Source organism: Dermochelys coriacea, chromosome 2 (assembly GCF_009764565.3).
Source record: "Dermochelys coriacea isolate rDerCor1 chromosome 2, rDerCor1.pri.v4, whole genome shotgun sequence".
Taxonomy (NCBI): Eukaryota; Metazoa; Chordata; order Testudines; family Dermochelyidae; genus Dermochelys; species Dermochelys coriacea.
The window spans coordinates 17,558,517-17,572,742 of NC_050069.1; the positions used below are offsets into that span (position 1 = coordinate 17,558,517).

The following is a 14,226-nucleotide window of genomic DNA, read 5'->3' on the forward strand; positions in this document are numbered from 1 at the left end:
GGTTCTTAAACTGTGGGTCATGACCCCAAAGTGGGTCAAGACCCTGTTTTAATGGGGTTGTGAGGGCTGGTGTTAGATTTGCTGGGGCCCGGGGCCAAAGCCTGAGCCCCACCACTTGGGTCCAAAGCCAAAGCTCAAGGGCTTCCACCCTGGGTTGCGGGGCTCAGGCTTTGGCTTCAGCCCTGGGCAGTGAGGCTCATGTTATAGGCCCCCTGCCTGGGGCTGAAGCCCTTGGGCTTCGGCTCACCTGCCCAGGGTGGCCAGAGCTCAGGTGGGCTGAGGCTTCGGACCCCCACTCCATAGTAATTTTTGTTGTCAGAAGAGGGTCATGGTGCAGTGAAATTTGAGAACCACTGGGCTAGACCGTTCAAGCATAGCAATCAGTGGGATTGTGACAAATGTAATGTTAACGTCTCAGATTTGAGGGGTAGAGTGGTTAGGAGGGGCAAGGAGGGCACAATAGGTGAGGAGAGGAAGGTATGAGAGGCAGGTATGGAGTAAGGCTGAGGTAAAGCATACTCAAGAAATGGATGGGTTGAATAGTAACTTGCAGATAGACAAGTTAGTCTGTTAATATAGATCTATGCTGCACTATCCTTTTGAAGAATGATGCTGCACTATCCTTTTGAAGTAAACACCAGGCGTGAAATCCTGACCCCATTGTGGAGTTTTGCACTTACTGGAGGATACATATAAGAATGAGATAAAATTAGAGAAAATTCACACTAACTCTAAGGAAAGGGAAATCTTTCTCAGGGTGAGGTCCAGTAGCATGTTCAAACGTCACCCTAGGGGAAGTGATGGATGTCCTGAGCAGTCTCAAGCACCTGAGCCATCTCAAGTTTGACTACTAGAATACATATTGTAAGGAACTAGCAGGAAAATAGACTCTCTGAGTATAGGCCTTCTCCAGTCCTAAATTATATGACTTATTGCATGGAAGGATTTAGCCCTCATGATACTAGCAGTTCCAAGTTGTCAGTCAACTGAAGTCTTAGGGAATATACGAGAGACAGATGTCCAGTTTTTGAAAGGATTACTTACGCAATTTATTACATCAGACAAGTAAAAAAAAAAAAAAAAAGGTCTGGTCTCCCTTCCAAAGAACTCAGTTGAATAAAGACAAAAGCAAGCGACTCTGAATGAATGAGAAGTAGAAAGTAATAGTAAGATGATGAAAAGCTTTATTTAACAACTTGTTTGGATAAAAAACATTTTTCATCAAAGGTTAAAACAAATGTATTCCCAGTTTCAAGATGCAATGAAAATGAATAGCCAAATAGCAAATACTGTGTGCTCCAGGGAGATGAGTTACTTTTAAGAAAGGTAAACATTTGTTCTTTGTTTTAGGTGCTGTTTCTCCCATCAGTGCTGTATAGAACAAGTTAAAAAACTCGGGTGCCAGCCACAGGGAAGTTTGAGATCTGAAGTTTTATGTTTAGATCATAAACCAAAGTGTAAGTTTGGTCTGATGATTAAATTAATGACATTCCCCTTGAGCAAAATAGAGATCAGTGTAGAAGCACACAACTAGAACAGAATCATAGAAGTTAGAAATCGGGGGAAAAGAGGGGTTATATTAATAGTGCTCTGAGAGCCATTTGGAATTGGCCTTGAGTAGGCGAAAAAAGTGATCAAGTTTAGGTTAGGCTTAGCTAGAATGCACTAGCTAAGCTTGTCCTAAACCTGAGCACTTTTCCTAGTTAAGCGAAACCTTGTTGTCCACAGAGCACTGGTGGCTCTCAGGGTATGGCTGGCTTCTATCAGTAGGTGGGCACCTGAATGCAAACTGGTCAGTTTCAGAGTGCTAACATCTTCAAGTCCCGCTGAAATCAATGGCAGCTGCAGTTGCTCAGCATCTTTAAAAAATCAGATGACTTGTATTTAGATGTCTATGGGTTTAGAAGCCTGAGTTTGAAAATTGTGGTTATAGCTTTATTATAAGTGGTGAGCTGACAACATGTTTTTAAAGCTGCTTACACCAATTACGATTTGCTGTCAGCCATTTTCAATTTTAAAACCTCCTTTTTAAGGCATTGGCTGGAGCATGTGCGAGAAGCTACTGTGTACCTGTGATAAGACAGCTGCTGAGTGTATGGCTGCCGCCTCTTTTAATGAAAGCTTGAGGTTTCTAACCAGGCGAGCATGCCAAGAGAACACAGCCTCATGTCGGAGTGGAATAGCTGAAAGGCCTGCAGGTGACACTGGAGTAGGCACCAGAACCTCCAGCTCTGAGGAGAGCAGCGAGGAGGCAGGTCCATGGAGGAGTGCTTTAAGAAGAATAAAGAGAGCTGCACGCCACCCCCGGGAAAAAGCCAGAGCCACACCACAGGAGAGATAGCCAAGTCTCTATATCCAATTGGGAAGTGGCATGGAGGGTGCCACCATCAGCCGCTGCGTATCCTATTTTATCTTATCTTTGTAAAGTCTCTCTTACATTTTCATACAGACCCCAGATTGAATTACAGACTAGGTAACAGGTTATATATGTTAGGATATAGAACTCTGTTCTACAGGGAAACCTGCCTTAAGGACCATTCCCATCTGTCTTACATGATTATTTGAAAGTATCCAGTAGTTTTGTTCAGCTGTTTTGTAACGACTCTTCTGTCAGGTGACTGATTTTTGCTAACACCTCTGGCGCTTGGTTACAATTTATTTTGTTTTGTATTGGAAATGAGATGCGTCTCACTGGAAACAAACACACACAGAATTGAAGGGTTGGAATTAGAATTTGATACATTTTCATATTACATGCCACTATATGTGTAGTTAATGCAGAACTCTTCCATGATAGTAAAATACTAAGCTTAAGATCTATGCTATACTAGTTGTGTAACTATGGTAAAATTTTCTGGCCAATATCCTTCTCGAATATTCAGGGTCAGGGTGGGAGGAGATGAAGAAAATCTGTCCAGACGCGTCTCCAAAAAAATGTGTAGTATGAGCAGATGTTTGCGGTACCTCTAAAGAGGTCAGCCATCTAGGCTTCAAGGTGTCACAGAGCAAGTTCTCCCTTCAACAACATGGAGCCCCTTCCTTTTACATCGTTGGCCTTAGTTTCCTGTTTATCCCCATTTGCTGTGAATTTTCTTGCCCTGCCTCCTACTGGATCTGCATGTCAATGGGCAATTGTAACATGCTGCAGAGTTTTATAGGTCTCCAATTTCCCTTTTGTATATTATGTAGACAGGGAGCACAGTGGCATCTTCTGATCAGAACTAGTGCACATGGGCCAAATGCGTGGGGAAGCCTGCATCTCTAAAGGCCATGCTGTGACTGTTCTTTGGAGAAACAAACTTCAGCTTCCAGGAATATGGCATGATGCCAAAAGTACTAATTTAATAGATTTCTCAAATTAAACTACATTTTCCCTTCCTTTGGCCCATTGTCACGCTCCCCTTATGCCATCTGCATGGAATCAGTGGAGTTACACTGTTAAACTATAGCAGCAAATCAGCCTCTTTCCTGTCCCCCTTTTAAAAAACAAAACAAAACACACCATTGTGAGCTGTAATGAGACCTTTGAGGAGCGGGTGGGAGAAAATTAAAAATCCTTATTCCCAGAATCATTGAAAAATTGACCTGGGAACAATAGCAAATCTAGAGTACTCTGCGCTTTTTGCTGCTTTCTGTGGCAGCTACGATTTATGATGATGATGATGGATGGTTCCAGCCCTTTCCATTGCAGGGTTTTCTGGATGACTTGCTTAATAGGACAATACTGATTTATATAGGTAAGGCTATTGCTACTTAGCAGCTAAGCAATGAAGTACATGCAATGAGGTGTTATTTTCAAAGCTTTGATGTGACCAATTAAATGTTAATGCTAGGAAGCATATTATATCCTTAATCAAATCTCACAGAGTTAAATCAACAGCAGCTTCATTGCTTTCGATGCTGGCATATGTTCTGGCGCCAATTTTAATCTCATTGCTTCATCTCAGTTCTGATTAGAACCAACAGTGCAATGGGATCCATAGATTTTAAACCCAGAAGGGACCAAAATCACCTCCTCTAACCTCCTGCATAGCAAGACCATAAAATATCAGTCAATGGGACTAGTCAGATGTTTCAGAATGAGTAGGGACGTGTGTATGTTTCAGAGGTCACGGTCTTGAACAGAACAGGCTCTTCCCTCCAGTCCATTCCATGCTTTGCAATTCTTGGTCTCCTAAAACTCACAGCAGATATGGAGTTGTGAACAAGAAATTCTCCCTGGTGGCTAAATAAATGTTTAACCAGTTTGTATGAAAGTTTTTTTTTAAATTTTGACTTTGAATTGTGTATGAAAATAAAAGACAGGTTGCCTGGGATATTTTCTTCATTATCTAAAAAAATCTAAGCAAGTTTTTAGTTTGGAAGTTAAATTAAAGCAGTCTGCCACTTTCTGATTTATGACCTAAAATATTAAATATAATCCGATCTCCTATATTAGAGTAAATATTTCATTTTTCGTATTTGCAGAAGATTTCTGGTGGTGCTGTCATAGTACGCTTTAACTTAATTATATCTATAAAATTACTGACAATCTTTACTACAACTGTTGATTTGATTTTACTGTAAATGTGTGAAATGGATATTCAAACAGAAAATTAACTTGAAGTAAACAGTTGACAGTGTAATAAAACCAAAATGTTTTCAAATGTCACCCCCTTTCAGGCTCCTCTTGAAACAAATGAAGAATTTCCACTAACATTTTTTACAATAAAGACACTTGCTACTAACTTATAATTGCAACATCTTATCTTTATTATAGTGATTATAGAAATTGTTTCAGTATTTCCTGTCTAGATTCCTGTTTTAAGGGTCTGCAACTTAGTCATCAGAACTTTGCTCTGTGTTGAGTGCAAGGACGTTGTGTGGTCCAACAATTAAAGCAAAGGCTCTGGAAGCAGAAGGCCTGCGTAGGTTCTTCCACATCATGACGTTGTGTGTCTTTGCCCATGTCATCTGGTCTTTTTGCCTTAGTCAGTATTGTGAGAACGTTAGGTAAATATGCAAAATTCCCTTAAAATCCAGTGCTGCATCAGAATGTTCTTTGATAACTAAGTTATCATAAAACCAAGGCATATAGGATACTTACTGTCTTTTTAAAAAAGCAGTACAAGATTAGACCACTGTGGAAAACGCCACAGTGCAGCGGGCTGGATTAGATGACCTTCCAGTCCTGCATTTCTTTGCTAATCATTTGCAACACGGAGCAAAACCAGTAGAGAGTGAGCTCGCTTCAGTGACAGAGCAGAGGATTACTGTGGGTCTGCTGGAGGTACAAGTTACCATCACAGTTCATAATTAAGAAAGCTGCTAGCAAATGTTTAGGGAAATGTCCCACACATAAGGAGTGAAAATCCTGACCTCATAGATGTTAATGGGAGTTTTTCCATTGCATTCTATGGGACCCGGATTCCCGCCCAGGACTTTTAGGAAAAGCCCACCAAAGGAATAGCAACATGAAAAACTGAAGGAAGGGATAGTATGTGGTTGTGAATCCTCCCGTTAGTGGAAGGAATCACTTCCCTCATTATCAAGTGAAGTAATACACCTTTTAAAATACAAGATTGGTGACGAAAACTGATAGAAAGATCTAAGCCTACAACCCCGCACTAACATTTAATCACAAAAGGTGTGAAGGTTGGCAAAGTGGAGGGTTGGCAAAGTGACTTGAGAAATTACATCCACAGGCAAATCCAAACGAACCTCACACTTTCCTTCAAGATGCACTGCTGGGTCCAAAAATGATCATTTAAATATCCACTTCAGCAAAAAAACAGGATTAATCTACAAAATGTCACTGCCCGTTCTTTTCATCTGACACTGAGGATGAGTTTTGATACTGAACAATAGGCATTCATACTAATTTCAGAACTGGACTTTTAGAAGTTAACAGCCTTTTTGGCAAAATGACCGCAATTTGTTTTCTACCCCATGTCATTTACAAATAAAAAGTGACAACAAAAAGGTCAGTCAGCTAATTAGCTGAAAGGAAAAACCGGCCTTTGAAAGAAATGAATTTGACAATTAGCAAAGTCAAATGAGCACAAGCTAATTCCTCTAATATAGATTGATACTGCTGCTTTGAAACTCTCAGATAAAACTAATGTTTTAAAGAAATCCTTTCTGGCAACTGTTAGGATTTAATATTAGATGCAGAACTTTCCAGCTCATAATGAACACAGTAGGCTCATTCAGAGATAAAGTTACATGCCAATAATGCCTACATCAGCTTTATTTAGCTTCATAGACTGCTCCATTCAAATTATCCTTACCTACCTTATGTTAGACAGACTACATTATAAGCATGCTGCTATTTTACCATGACAGTTAGATAAAGTCACGAATACTTTCTGCGGGAATATTCCCCACCTCTGGCATTTCATAAAGAATTTAACATTCACTAAGCCAGTTAACATTACTACTTATATCTAAACCTGTACAAATTAATCTCCAATCCTGAAAAGAATTTACTCACATGCTTAATTTTGCTCATTGAGTAAGCCCACTGAAGTCATTGAGATTACTCAGTGTGTAACGTTAAGCAAATGCATAAGTGCTTGGAGGATCAATGCCTATAAAAATGAAATCTTAACTGAGCATCAACTGTATTTAATCACCGTTAGAGTTCAATGAACAGAATCCATCTCCATGATATATATAACAATTAAATGAAGCAGAAATCTATGAAAGGAATTTCTATTTAGATCCAAACCACACTAACTTTTTAGGTCCAAACCACAGTGTAACTTGTAACTCTACTTGTAACTGGTAAGGAGTATGGTTGGCTAAAAGCATGCTGTGTGTCTATAGTAGGCAGTGTTAATACCCTTAGCACAATGGGGTCCTGGTCCATGAAGGGCTCCTAAGTAATTAAGAGCTAATGACTGCTTACTGCCTCTGCTAGATAATTAGTCTGGCATGTGATCTGGTTGCTGTAACCATTTAGGCACACTTATTTTTGCCTGTGGCCTAATCAGTAGCATAGACTTGAGTTCAATCAACAGTCCCACCGGAGTTTGGGAACCCAAACTACATTCAAAGTCCTCTGACATTTCAGGAATATAGTAACCTTGATCCAAAAAATCAGTAGGACTAGCTTTATTTGCAGTACTGTGACCCCCAAATGTAGATTTCCCTGTGCCAGAGTATGGCCTGGCAGCAATAGTCCTGTATTCTTGGGTAGTCTCTAAACTGCTATGACTACTCTACTACCCAGAATGAAGTTGCTGTCATAGATTTGGATTTGTTCTGGCAGCTGCTTGTTCATGCAGGGCTGCTCTATATTTAAAAGGTAGGTTGACATAACTACAGTAGTCCAGGGTGTGAAAAAGCCAATACAGCTAACTCCCAGTGTAGATGAAGCCATGTTGTTGGAAGAATGCTTTTGTGACAGCTACTTTAGTTTAGGAAAGTGATATTCCTACACTGATGGAGAAATCCGGTTCGGTGGGCTAGGCTGGGTGTACACTATAGGGTGAAAGCAATGTCAGAGCCTCCTTAGTGTAAAGACAGCCACCCCCCCCTGCCCCACATACTCACACCGCCAAACACATATGATCCAGACAGCCATGACATCGTCCTGCCAGTGGGCAGAGTTTGACCTGGCCCAGAATTTGCCCTCATTGTTCAATTTGACATTATAAATGGACAGAGGCCCTTCATTTGTCTTCACCTGGTTTACGCATCACCTCACTCAGAATGTAGCTACCCCTTTCTGCCCTGCATTGCTTCTGGGCTGTCCCACCAAAATCCGTAAGCTAGTAATCACTGCAATCTGGAGGGCCAGGAAGGGCTCCATGATGCAAAATAGTCACTTTTTGAGACAGAGGATTATGGGATTTGTGAAAGAAAGCCTAGGCATAAAGGGGGGCAGGGGAGATGGTTCTTAAAGATAGCATAGTGCACAGGCTATCCAGAACACACCCCTAAAAAAGTTAGAAGAATGCTAGGTTCGGGATGAGGGGGGCCAAATAGGCTGTGATGGTAGAAAAACTGTGTTTGGACAAAACCCCCAACATATTAACCTGTAAGTATAAGCTGACCATGCATCTAGCTGGTTGCAAAATCATAGTGTAGCATGGATAGATTCTTATATGTGGCTATCAGCCAAAGCTACAATATTATTCCCTAAAATGACTATAACAATGAGTTAGATACATAGATGCCCTTAACCATGACAGAGAGCCATGTTAGCATCTCTTGTTTGTAGCATAAATATGAAATTGAGGACTACTAATGGTATTTATATTATCTAACATTCCAAATGTGTCGTATTGTAACGTGGTTCCCTTCCAGTAACTCTGTATACACACGTGCCTAGTTTGAGATGGAAAAAAGCTTAGGTCCTTCTCTTCTATATGCCTTAAGAGGCTACCCAGACCCTTAAAGAAAAATCCAATCTACATGGGACGTTCTGAAAAACATTAAGATGATTACAGCATCTGATCTTACTAATTTTCTTCTTCTACCACTATGAGATAACCCTTGCCTCAGGATCAAGGCCAACTCCATACTTAAGATGATTTGGGTAGAAAAAGGATTAACAAAAATTAAAGATACAACACAAGATGAGAGACTGGCCTCCTTCAATTACACTTGCAAGGAATGTCAGCTACCGCTGTGTTCAGTTCCTTCTTTCAGCAGCTATGCTCAAGGAATCTTACAAGGATAGGGGACAACTGGTCTGTTTCAACTCTCTCACCTCTACAAGATCATATGAAGAAATATGGAAACAAAAATCACTTTGTAGGAACTACTTATAGGTGATTTGCATTACCTCTCAATCTCAGTCTCAAAGAAAAATTGGAAAGAAAACCTAGCCTTATTATCACAATAGAAACCCGGTAGGATCTCTGTCAATGTGAAAGATACTTCAAGTTCTTTATCCTTGCGATTCTTCCAGAACATGATATTGAACAGGATTTAATGGACTCCAAAATATTTATTTAAAGCTAGATTGGCAATACACAGTGAAAGTTGGAGATGCGAACAGTCAAATGCCAACCTTTCACACATCCTCTATACCTGTCAAAAATGCACATGTTCTGAAACACCACATTCAGTGCTCTCTCAAAAACTAAATGTTGTTATTTTTCCTTCTCCAAACTTATGTATGTTAGGGGGGCTGAAGGGGTTGATATTATCAGTTAACCGTTTAGTAGCCAAAAGAGTTATTCTGAGAAAAAGGAAAGCTGCAATTTGTCCCTCACATACAAATTGACTTAGCGAACTCTCTATTACTGAATTAATGGAAAAAGTGACTAATAGAAACACTTGGAAAAAATATGAGAATGCCTGGTCACACATGAAACTATTGCATATTTTTGCAGTTTAGTATACATTAGTACCCTATACTCATAGGTTATGTTCTCACTTATTTAGTCACTTTAACAACTGATGTGCTCTATGACTTCTACAGGTTCATGTGTTTTTTGTTTGTTTTTTCCCCCTAGGTTTTACAAATAATGAACACAGAATTGTTATTTATATGGTATTTCCATCTTGTGCTTGCATTTATATATTTTTTTATTTTGTTATATATTTAATATTTTATATAAAAACAAAAAGTAAACTTAAAGAACTTACTATGTATGATGTATGACTTACTGACTATGACTGGTATGTAATCTATCACTTAAATCACCCTCTATCAGATGACTGGCGGGTAGCTAATGTAAAATCTGTTTTTAAAAAAGGCTCCCAAGGCAATGCTGACAATTACAGGCTGGTAACTAACTTCAATACTAGGCAAATTGGCTGAAACTAGTAAAGAACAAATTTTTCAGATACATAGATAAACATGATATGTTGGAAAATTCAACATGTCTTTTTGTAAAGGGATATCATGCCTCACCAATCTATTAGAATTCTTTGAGGTTGTAAACAAGCAAGTGGAGCAGGGTAATACAATCAACATAGCATACTGGACTTTCAGAAAGTCTTTGACAAGGTTTCTCATCAAAAGGTCTTAAACTAAGAAGCCATAGGATAAGAGGGAAGTCTGCTCTGGGATCAGTAACTGGTTAAAAAAGATAGAAAAGAAAGGGTACGAGTAAGTGGTCAGTTTTTACAATAGAGAGGTAAGAGAGTCTCCCCCAATGATATGCACTGGGACCAGTGCTGCCTAACATATTCATAAATGATCTGGAAAAAAGGGTAAACAGTGAGGTTGCAAAGTTTGTAGATGATACAAAATTACTCAAGATAGTTGAGTCCAAAGTGCAACGAGTTACAAAGATATCTCCCAAAACTGGACGACAAAATGGCAGATGCAATTGGATTTTCATAAGTGCAAAGTAATACATATTGGAAAACATAGTCCCAACTATGCATACAAATTGATGGGGTCTAAGTTAGCAGTTACCACTCAAAAAGATCTTGGATTCTCTGTGGATACTTCTCTGAAAACATCTGCTCAGCGTGCAGCAGCAGTCAAAAAAGCTAAAAATGTCAGGAACCATTAGGAAAGGGATAGATAATAAAACAGAAAATGTGTCACTATATAAATCCATGGTATATCCACACCTTAAATATTGTGTGCAGTTCTGGTTGCCCCATCTCCAAAATGGTATATTAGAATTGGAAAATGAACAGAGAATGGCAACATAAAATTCGGGGTATTGAACAGTCTCCTTGTTAGGAAAAATTAAAAAGCTGGAACTGTTTGTCTTAGGAAAGAGATAACTAAGGGGGGGATATGATAGAAGTCTATTAAATCATGAATGGTATGGATAAAGGAAGTGTCACATACCCCTTTATATAATAAAAGAACTAGGGATCACTCAATGGAATCAATGGGCACCCAGATTTAAAACCCCCAAAAAGAAGTACTTCTTCAAAACAAGGCACAATCAACATGTGGAAATCATTGCCAGGGGATGTTGTGAAGGCCAAAACTATAACTGGTTCAAAAATCAATTTCATGGAGGATATGTACATCAATGGCTATTAGCTAAGACGGTCAGGGATGCAACCCCATGTGTTGCCTTGGGTTTGAGGGGTGTGTATACCCCAGAACGTGACTGAGCTAATTGTAACTATATTATGTGCATACAGCCACCCTGAATTAATAATACAGAACATCACATAGTTACAGGTTAATTTGGAGACAGGCTTTCAGAAGCAAGGTCAAAACTAGCTACAGTTTCTGCTAATCAGAATGGGAGGAAGAGACAGACAAGTAAACAACTGAGACTGAAAACCTTGGTGGTTGGAAAACCTTGAATCTAGACACCTCCAATATTAAAAGTTTATTGAAAGTTAGAAAAGTGATGATCCAGGAGGGGTCGTTATGACCTATGAAATTTTGTAGAAATTAATTATAAAAGGGACTTTTTCCTGACACCCTTTTTCGCCGGCGGGTAAGCAACTGGCCACTGTGAATCTGCTATTAATTACTCAATATCGTTCCAGAAGTTAGGTAAATATGTGGGATGTTCTAAACCTATTGCTTATGTGTGTGTGTGCTTAAATCTAATAAACTGCAGAGTTAGACAACAGCTGCTCACTTGCATATAATGCTTGATCAGACAGAATTGCTCTATTCCAACATTTATTCCTGACACCGCCTGGAGTGAAATAGTTAAGTTGCCCCTGCTGGGGCTTCTGAAAACCCCGGATAAGACATGCTCTGGGTGTCCCTAAGCCTCCAACTGCCAGAAGCTAGGACTGGATGACGGGATGGATCACTTGAAATTGCCCTGTCTTGTTCATTCCCTCTGAAGCATCGTGCACTGCCCACTTTCAGAAGACAGGATACTGGGCTAGATGGACTGTTGGTCTGACCCAGTATGGTTGTTCTTATATGCCCTTAGGAATGCATTTTAAGTTTTGCTGCTGCCTAATATTTTGTTGAACTTTTCCAACAAGTCCCAACTTTATGAAGTGAAATGTTTTGGGTTTGCAAAATAGCTGTCTGTATTAAGTGAAATTTTATTTTGCTTCTCAACGATAAGCAAGTACTATATTTAGGACAGCACTGATTTCTTAACCTCAAGTATCATACAGTAATTAATACTGTAACTGTTCAAATTAATTTGTAATGAACTCAGCTATTTTAACTTTTTGGTTTATTTTATTGCTGAAATGTACATTGCACAGTGTATTCTTACATTTCATGAAACTGGTTCAACACCAACAGTAAAGAATGTATGGGCATCAATAAAACAGACATATTAGCCCTTCTCTGAACAGGCTAATTTTGTTTCTTCTGAATTAACATAATTTTAATTTACCTTAAAATGAACTGCTATCAAAAACCATAATTACTCAAAGTGACATTACATTTAAAAGAATTTAAAGCAGAAGCTGGAATACATACAAATGTCAACTGGACATGCAGTGATAAACATTCAAACAGTATTCAAACTGTCACAGACACGACAAGCCCAGTTTGCACACTTTGTATGCTAAGTTCTGCAACTCTTTTCAAGACCAGAAAGAAATAAAGGATTCAAAACAACTGTATACATTAAAACAGCATTCTGAACAATTTGATTTCAAAATACCTACAATTTATTACTTACATTAAACTATGAGTACAACATATTATGCAGCAGACTTCCACAAATCCTCAATTCTCATCTGTCCAAATTGGCTACAGTACTCAACTTGCAGACTCTCTGCATTTTCAGCAGGGAAGAAATTATACATCAGGCAAAGTCCCAAAAGATTACAGATCTTTAGTTCCTTAACATCTGCAAATCCTGAACAAGACTAGTCTGAATTTAGGACATGTGGGAGCCTATCTTGTGATTAAATGAAAAAAAAATCTTCATCAATAGACTTCAAATGAATGGTACATGAAATGTTGAATATAATTTTTCTCATGCAATATACATGCAACAGAGTTTAGTAAATCTGAGAAAATTCTGTATTTACACCACAGTCTGTGTATTACAAGAGTGCAAATGAAAGTACATTCTTTATTTCTTATTCTTTAGACTCTTTAATTCTATTTCTTTTTTGTACAAATGTGCACAGTGTTACTTTAAAAAATCACATCAGTGTGGATGATGATTGTTCTACATTGCGTCCCTAGCTTACATCTAATTAAAAAAAATACACTCTGTTTATATAGGTCAAAATCTAATATCTTACCTTAAAAAACAAAAAGTGAAAACTAAAAACTAAGGTGACAACGAGTTCTACTAATGTTGTTGACTCTGGTCTGATCAGGATGATACGTTGCAGCAGTAACAATCACAACGGAATGCAGTAGGTAAGAGGTTGTTTCGTCATCCACTAACAGCTGTGATTGCACTGTCAAACTGAAAAAAAGGTCTCAATTACCTTTCTGAGTTTTGTGAATGCTTCCTGAAAGTCTTGATGTGTCATCTCATAGGTCTAAATAGCTGAAATTTCTCTGGAAATGTGCTGTTTCACTCCTTTAAAGATAGTTTAAAGGAACATTGTACTTAAGTTTAAAAATCCAGAAGCCCTACATTTTGCAGCAAGTGTGGAAATTGCCAAGGACAGTTAACATATTGACTAGCTTCCTAATTAATTTATAACAAGAGTTATTAGTTTAATACACTATTCATCTCAGCCCGGACCCATTCAAAGACTTATTAAATTCAAAACAATATATTTAAGTATTGAGAATGTAAGCTGATTATATTTACTGCTTCAGAAAAATCCAGCTAGACCTAGCTCACTGCTAATAGCACTGGACTATCAGAACTTTTCATTTTTATGCACAGAACTTCTCAATGGGTCATGAATACCACATTGTCAATTACCATCAAAGGCCAAGCAACTTACTGTACTGTACAGTTTTATGTACAGAGCTAACAAAAAGTTATGTTCTGTGTATGTATTTGAAATTTATACTCAGGTATCTAAACCTATGAAAGTTAGCACATCGGTTTTCAATAATCACAGGAAGACTTGTCAAATACAACAAAAATGTATACAAACAGATATAGCTGCAAAATGCTTTTGCTTGAAAACACATCTAAATTGATAATTTTCAAGAAGATTCATCCACAGTTTTCTTTCAATTTCCAAAATATCATTAAAAACCTATTTTACTAAACTACACAGAGCAACATTTCATATAATATCTTCTGTATTTATAATTTCACAAATGAACTAGTATTTAAAGTACTTATCCATTAAAAATGCCCTCAGTTTGTTGCTATACTAAATATATATTTATTTATTGTAATTCAGACAGTAAAATACTACTGCATTTTCAAAAGCATAGTCTGTAAACTATACACATAAGAC

At 38.3% G+C, this 14,226-nt stretch overlaps 2 protein-coding genes across 2 annotated transcripts in view; one reads left to right on the plus strand and one right to left on the minus strand.

Annotated features, from left to right (window-relative positions):
- OC90 (otoconin 90) overlaps positions 1-8,074 on the plus strand; it is a 36,039-nt gene extending 27,965 nt beyond the window's left edge. The window contains exons 16-17 of the mRNA XM_043507338.1: positions 1,351-1,457; positions 2,034-8,074. Of these exons, the coding sequence (XP_043363273.1) occupies positions 1,351-1,457; positions 2,034-2,341 (415 nt within the window). The 3' untranslated portion in view covers positions 2,342-8,074. The remainder of the gene's footprint in view (positions 1-1,350; positions 1,458-2,033) is intronic.
- Positions 8,075-12,048: 3,974 nt separating this feature from the next.
- The window catches only part of EFR3A (EFR3 homolog A), a 203,209-nt gene continuing 201,031 nt past the window's right edge, over positions 12,049-14,226 (minus strand). The window contains 1 exon segment of the mRNA XM_038390220.2: positions 12,049-13,265. Coding sequence (XP_038246148.1) covers positions 13,261-13,265 — 5 coding nt within the window. The 3' untranslated portion in view covers positions 12,049-13,260.